The sequence below is a fragment of the Pteropus vampyrus genome, unplaced genomic scaffold, assembly GCF_000151845.1.
Source record: "Pteropus vampyrus isolate Shadow unplaced genomic scaffold, Pvam_2.0 Scaffold448, whole genome shotgun sequence".
NCBI lineage: Eukaryota > Metazoa > Chordata > Mammalia > Chiroptera > Pteropodidae > Pteropus > Pteropus vampyrus.
The window spans coordinates 189,881-197,411 of NW_011889229.1; the positions used below are offsets into that span (position 1 = coordinate 189,881).

The window sequence follows — 7,531 nt, forward strand, 5'->3', positions numbered from 1 at the left end:
TCTTTTCCCTGCATTGCTACCCGTGTCTTCAAGTCTCTATATACGCACGAGTCTGTTCATAAGCATTGCATTCTGTTCCTCTGGCCTATTTGTCTATTATTGTGCTAATACCACACTATCATAATTAAAGTAAATTTAAACCCTCAAAACTGACAGAGCAGGTCTTCCAACCTTTTTTTTTAAGGTGCGTATAACATCAGTTTATGATTTTGATTGGGATGTCATTAGATCTACGTATGCATTTGGGAGATACGACTTCTTTTTAGCATTTTATTTTATTAGTTTCAGATATACAGTTCATTGGTTAGAAGTTTATATAGTTTATGCAGCGATCCCCTTGATTACTTTCTTACCGCTCTGGCTCTCCATCTAGCCATTACTTTCCTGCCGACTGCCTTCCCTATGCCGTGCTCCCATCCCCGTGACCATCTATCAGCTACTAATTTGTACTTCCTTAACCCTTCACTGTAACGTTGCCTCTCAATATAAAGTACAAGAATTTCATTGGAGAGAATTTCATCTGGGAATACAATTGCTAGGTAATAGGGTGTGAAGGTGAGCCCATGCTCTACTTATTTGGCAATACATCTTTAAATTGCTTGGTTTTCTAAGTCATCGTCACAGTCCATCTTTCTATTTACTTAAGACTTAAAATTTCTCACGATTGCATCCCACTTATCAAATATTTCTGATGCTCTTCAAAATGATATTGCTTATAAATGTTGTTGTAGAAGGCACGTTTGTTCTGTGTCAGTTACTGGGAGAGGTGTGTTGAAATCTGGATTAGTCTGGATATCTTTCTTGTTTTTTGGTCCATTTTTACTGTATACATTTCAAGGCTATATTGTTAGGTGCATAGAAATTGCAGATTTTTATAATGCGGTGAATTGAACCTCTACCAGTGATCATCGTCTCTCTTTCTGTCATAATTTTTGGGCTTTCCGGTTCATTTTGTGTATGTTGTGAGCTGAAGTTCAAGCTCCTATAACGACACGTGAGAATGTCGTTATACCAGATTATCCGTGGTTATTCTTTTTCATGATATATCTTTTTCTAACCTTTTATTCTCGAGTTTTCCTTATCATTATGTTTCAGTCATACCACCTGTCATAGCATGGTATTAGATTTTTTTTGGTTGTTGCTTACAGCAGAAAAGAAAAGCTTTATTAGAAGGGAGAGTACACTTCCCGACATGGAGACAGGCCTGAGCAAAGAGAAGCATGCCTCAAAAGGCCTAAATTTTAATCCAGTGTGACAGTTTTGAGACGTTTGTATTTAACGTAATTAACTGGACTCCTTGTTCTGTTTATACTTAACAATGTTTAGTATGCTTTATCTTTTTATTACATTTATCGGGGTGAGATTGGTTAATAAAATTACATAGGTTTCAAGTGTACAATTCAATAGGATGTCATACGTATACTGCATTGTGTGTTCACCACCCAGAGTTAAATTTCCTTCCGTCACCATATATTTGACCCCCTTTACCCTCATCTACCCCCAACCCCCTTCCGTAGTATGCTTTGTTTTAAAACAGTCACTTAAGTGCATTATATTTGCCCTAATGTTCTCTGTTGTTTATTCTCTCTCTTTTTTTTTTCCTGCGTCGGATGAATTTCTTCTTCCATTTCTCTCTTCTGTTTGCACAGAAATTATATACTTTAAGACGATTGTTAGTTTTCATGCTGATACTAGAGATTACATGCAGCAAGGAACCTTTGTCAGATTCTTATATTAATTAGCATTTTTACCTTCTTCTCTGATAATACAGGAATCTTAGAGCACTTCAGTTTCATTTATCATTTTCCAATTTATTTGCAACATTATTTGTTTTTTATGTGTTTAAAACCTCCTGAGATATTATCGTTATTGCTGATAAAACAGTGCTGATGATTTGCCCACCGCATTGGTTTTCAAACTGAAATGTGTGCAGGCACTGGGTGGACACGGTGCCCAGACTCTCTCTTTCCATGTGGTCTGTTTGTGTCATTGACCTGCGTGAGGGTCTCCTGCTCCTGAGGTATGGCGCAGGGCTGGATGTCATTTCCCAGGTCTCCATTGACAGTCGCCCCACTAAAACTTCAGGAATGAAAGGGACATCCCCACACACATTTAGACCCTAAGGTTTTAGTGACTAGACATGTAAATTCTTCGAGACCCCATGTAAGGAGGGACACTTTCCTCAGATCTCGTGGGATTGTGTGAAGGCGAGTGCTCAGGAATGTTCTAGCATCTGGGCCCAGTGGAAATGTACCATTCAAACTGAATTTTCTCCACAACTCACAGGTCTCGATGCCCAGGAGCAAAAGAATCAACTGAAAGAGGAAGAAGTTACTTTGGGTGTCAGCATTTCCGGGGACACACCTGACTTAAGACTTTCTAGACAGAAATTTAGAGTGGTTCCAGAAGACACCAAGACAGAGCTTCCTCCTTGTGAGCTGTTTTCAGAAGAAAATAGAAGAAAATGCTGCAGCCTCAGGTGACTTTGGTTTCTTTATATTTTTTTTTCTTTGTTCCTAATAGATTTGTAGAAGCCTATTAAAAAAAAAAAACCACTTCGTTAATCTGAAAAGTATAAATTTTGAAAAGCGGAGTCTGGATTTATCCACCAATAAAACCTGAGCTCCCTAGGGCAGTAGGAGGACTTGGGGGCTGTGAAGACTAGTCATCTCGTCGTTAGCATATGTCATATATATAGATATATGAATGAATGTGGTATTTCTAGGTTAGGAAGAACATTTAACTTCTACGCATTATAGAAACTTTTACTTGAATGAGTGGATAGGTGACTAAATATACAATTGCAGAATATTTTATTAGACTTTTGCTTTTTCCATGGTGCATTAAAAAAAAGAAAAAAAACAGATTCATCCTATGAAGTGGAAATGAGCAGAAAAGTAACATTTCTTTCATATCTCCAAAAGGACATCACTCCATTAAACCGCACGGTGTTGTTACAGGAGTCCCTGACATTTGACGATGTGGCCGTGGACTTCACCTGGGAGGAGTGGCAGCTCCTGGCCCCCGCTCAGAAGGACCTGTACCGGGACGTGATGTCGGAGAACTACAGCAACCTGGTGTCATTGGGTGAGGACAGCTCCCCTGTGTCACTCCGAGGGTGCCCGGTCAGTGATCTTTCCTTCCTCAGCTCCTGAAAGCTCTGGAGGGTCCGCGATGCCCTGAAGTGGTAGACGCGTCTCAGTGCCCACTCTGGTTTCGGAGAAATGGCTGTATTCTCCCTTCTCCTGAGAAAAGAGCCTTGACTTTGTAGGTGTGAGAATTGTTTGTCAGATGTAACATCCTGCAGACTTCACAGACCTGCGAGCCCAATTCAGTGCATCTAAGTCTTCTATCATTTTCCATGAACAGGTTGTCAAGCCAGGAAACCAGACACACTCTCCAGGCTGGATCAAGGAGAACCACCATGGACATTGGCAGACAGAGTCTACTCTCAAACCCGTTCAGGTATGTGGAGAACCAGAACCAGCAAGGGGCAGGCGTGGAAATGCCATTCTAGTCATTGAGAGAAGAGTCACAGACGTGAGGGGGTTTGAGGACAGGTAAGCAGTGCCTCCATGCTCGTCTCTTCTGATGGGACACCCCTTTTTCTTTGTAGGAGCTTACAGAAAACTATATCCCTTTATCTCTTCTGGGATCTGTTCATTCTGTGTATTACGTACATCTCGATTGTTTGGTTTGCATAGTTTTCTCCTTTCTAGGATTCTCAAATCTTACAAATCCTTACAAATCCTTCTTCTTACACTTCCATCTCACTTGCTCTGAGATTCCACTGTCCAAGGCCACCCTCCACAGACAAAACCCCAAGGTTCTCACTGTCCTCTAACTACTGCACCATCCTGCCCCACAAATAATGGCTTCCCTTCTGACCATCCACCCATCATGGATGCTGTGCCCACAGAGTGAACTGGTCTTATCTCTGCAATCTTCTGCTTTCCTTTTTTTTTAGCTTTTCTCTTTTGCCACTCTGAGGTTCTACAAAAGTTCTTTTTTCATTTTCTCCTCTGATATTCTATCCTTTCAAAGTTTTCTTCATTCTCATAAACTAAGATTTTTCTGAGTGAAATCTGGAAACACTATAGCAGGCAGACAAGGTTTGACATTAAATTCAATATGGGCTGTGAGAGGAGGACACAGATGAAGGCTGACGGGAAGGTCCTTGGGATGAAACTTGCCGTGAGGAACATTAAGGCATCAGCACAAATGATTATTGAGCTTGGCCTTGGCGCTGATTTTAGGAATAAGAAATCTTTGTTTAGGTTCATTTGAGCAGGTAGGTGAGGGATGTGCGCGGGCTCCTTGCGAGAAGACTGTTCCAGAGTAAAGCTGGAAAGGTGAGAGGCTTGTATCTAAAGCACCTTAAGAAGCCTGATCGGATAGAGCAGAGTGGGCAAGACTGAAGACAAGGTCAGCGGGGTAGTGGCTGGGAGTTGGGGTAGCAAGTCACGTAAGGGCCTTTCAAAGACGTTCCAAGTGCTCGATTTCATTCCTCGTGAGATGAGAAACCACTAAGGAGTTTTGAGAGACGGGGACTAATGTAATATAATTTATCTTGAAAGGATCACTGCGGCTACTGTATAGAAAATAGACAGTCGCTGGCAGGAGAGGAACAGGCAGGCCTAGCAGGAGGCTCCTGCTGTCCCACGAGAGAGTGATGCCTTCGACCGGGCGGGAGTTTGTGCGTTGGTCCAATTCTGAGTGTATTTATAAAGGAGAGCAGACGTGATCGATCCCAGAGGTCGATGGCGGTGTGTGAGAGTGAGAATCAAATGAAGGGGGATGCTCAGAAGCTTCGCCAAAGTTAAAGAGAAGAGTGGACTTGTCACTGATGGTGATGGAGGCGGCATGTGGAAAAGGCGACTTGCGTTGGGAAACCAGGACTTCCGTTTTGGAGGTCGTACGTTAGAAGAACTTGATGCTGTGTGCTTTGTTTACTCCCGCCATGCCACCCGCAACAGCGCATCCACCAGTGAGTCCTGGCCTCCCAAATGCAGCCCGATTTCCTCTGTCCCTCTCCATCTCCTGTGTGTCTTCCCTCCAGCTTTCACAACGTGTCGCTCTTTCCCTCATGTCTGCCTTTGCCCTTTGAGTGGTTTTACCAACGTGCGGCGCAGGCTCTGTGAACATGAGGACTCTGTTTTGTATCTGCATCCTAGCACCACGCCTCGTCCACAGTAGCCATCGGTTAGGAACGTGGAGAGAGCGACCGTTTTCCACCAGTTGGGATGAGGTGGCCTCCCACCCATGGTCTGCTGCTACAGTAAATTGCTAATGTTTTACAGTCTCCGCACGTTTGGCAAAGCCAATACTCAGAAAGCAGCCAAAGTTGTGTGTTTTCACTATGTGTTTTTTCCAATGAATGAGGAACACTGAACACGGAGTATTATTTAAACTGACATCGTAGGGTCATCACTAAAAATGACATCTCGCATCAAGGTATTTTTTTTTTTTAATTATCTTTCTCTCAAATCAAGATAATGAGTGACTTGATTGTTCTTTTCTTTCCCAGGAATCTGGAAAGTTGATGATCATGTGCTAGAGCACTTCCAAGATGGAAGCATGGAGAACCACCTAGAACAGTGGCACGAACGTAACACATTTGACAATTCTGTCCATCAGAGCAAAAGTCATTTTCTATTACGTCAAAATCATGATATATTTGGCTCACATGGAGAAAGTATGAAATCAGAATTAACTTTACTTAACCAGAGAAGAAAGTATGAAATAGAGAACTGTGCTGAGCTTACTGGAGATGGGAAATCCTTCCTCCGTGCTAACAGTGAACTGTTTCAGAATGGAGTGAAATTCTCTGAAACACGAAGACTCATCCGTACTAAGTCTCAACTCATTAAGCATCAGAAACCTCAGAAAATAGAGAAGCCTCATGTGTGCAGTGAATGTGGAAAAGCTTTCATGAAGAAATCTTGGCTCACTGATCATCAGATCATTCATACAGGAGAGAAACCCCATCGGTGTAGTGTTTGCGGCAAAGCCTTCTCTAGAAAGTTTATGCTCACTGAGCACCAGAGAACGCACACAGGAGAGAAACCTTACAAATGCTCTGAATGTGGAAAAGCCTTTCTCAAGAAATCACGGCTCAATATACATCAGAAAACACACACAGGAGAGAAACCCTTTATATGTGGTGACTGTGGGAAAGGCTTCATCCAGAAGGGCAATCTCATTGTACATCAGCGAATTCATACAGGTGAGAAACCTTACATTTGCACCGAATGTGGGAAAGGTTTCATCCAGAAGACATGTCTCATAGCACACCAGAGATTTCACACGGGAAAAACTCCCTTCGTCTGCAGTGAATGTGGAAAGTCCTGTTCCCAGAAATCAGGTCTCATTAAACATCAAAGAATTCACACAGGAGAGAAGCCCTTTGAGTGCAGCGACTGTGGGAAAGCCTTCACTACAAAGCAGAAGCTCATTGTCCATCAAAGAACTCACACAGGAGAGAGACCTTATACCTGCAGTGAGTGTGGGAAAGCTTTCGCCTACATGTCTTGCCTTGTGAAACATAAGAGAATACACACAAGAGAGAAACGTGGAGATTCAGTCAAGGTGGACAATCCTCCCTCAGAGACTTACAAGTCATCACAAACCAGTGTTGTCCTGCAGGAGAAAAACCTTGTTAATACGGTGACTGTGCAGGTACCTTGTGTGGTCCCTCAGACAGCACTAAATAACAGGAACGTAGTCATAGTGGGCCAGCCTGTGGCCAGATGTGCGCCCTCGGGAGGATTTGCACAGGACAGAAACCCCGTGAATGCAGTGAGTGTGGTCACGCCTTCAGTGATCAATTATGTCTTATTTTATGTCCCAGGAAACCAGTAGGAGAAAAGTGAGCTGTTCTATGTGTAAAAGATTGGAGCCAAATTTCTAGCTCGTTTTATGTCTGAAAAGTAAATACTGAGAAATCGTATAGATGCTGAGACTGGGAAGACCTGATATTCTCATGGTATTAACTATGTGCATTGATGCAGAGGCGTAATCTGATGTTAACTTTAGATTCTCTGTTGTGTCAAAGGAACAAAATAAGATAAGTGGAGGAAATAAAGTGAATTTTTAATGCACTTTGTATCTGGAATGTTGCTAAGAAGGAAAAACCACTAAAGGGTAAATACTGGATTGGTGGGCTATAGGCAGTATATATCAGTTTCCCCAGGCCAAGATGAAGGGTGATTTGAAAACTGGGATGTCTCCCAGAAACTCTCAGAAGTTTATACCATGCAGAGGGACTCATGAAACAAAAAGTTCCGAGTGAATCGACTGTCTCATTTACCGGAGTATTTGTCAGATACTTCCTTTGTACCTGGTTCTGTTCTAGGAGCTGAGGATACGGTGGTGACAACACAGAAGCCCCCGGTCTCCCGGAGAGAACAGTGAGGTACTCGGATCATCTCTTAAGTGGTATCTCTATACTCCAGCTGATCTGGTGAGAGGCTGTAAATATCTAAACTAGGTGAAATAGTCATTGTCGTAGTCATTCTCGTTGTTTTAAGAG

At 42.6% G+C, this 7,531-nt stretch overlaps 1 protein-coding gene across 1 annotated transcript in view; it reads left to right on the forward strand.

The window, feature by feature from the left end:
• LOC105306592 (zinc finger protein 432) overlaps positions 1-7,531 on the forward strand; it is a 53,336-nt gene that overhangs the window by 43,947 nt on the left and 1,858 nt on the right. Inside the window, exons 2-5 of the mRNA XM_023524141.1 lie at positions 2,287-2,479; positions 2,961-3,087; positions 3,370-3,465; positions 5,528-6,891. Coding sequence (XP_023379909.1) covers positions 2,465-2,479; positions 2,961-3,087; positions 3,370-3,465; positions 5,528-6,861 — 1,572 coding nt within the window. The 5' untranslated portion in view covers positions 2,287-2,464 and the 3' untranslated portion in view covers positions 6,862-6,891. The remainder of the gene's footprint in view (positions 1-2,286; positions 2,480-2,960; positions 3,088-3,369; positions 3,466-5,527; positions 6,892-7,531) is intronic.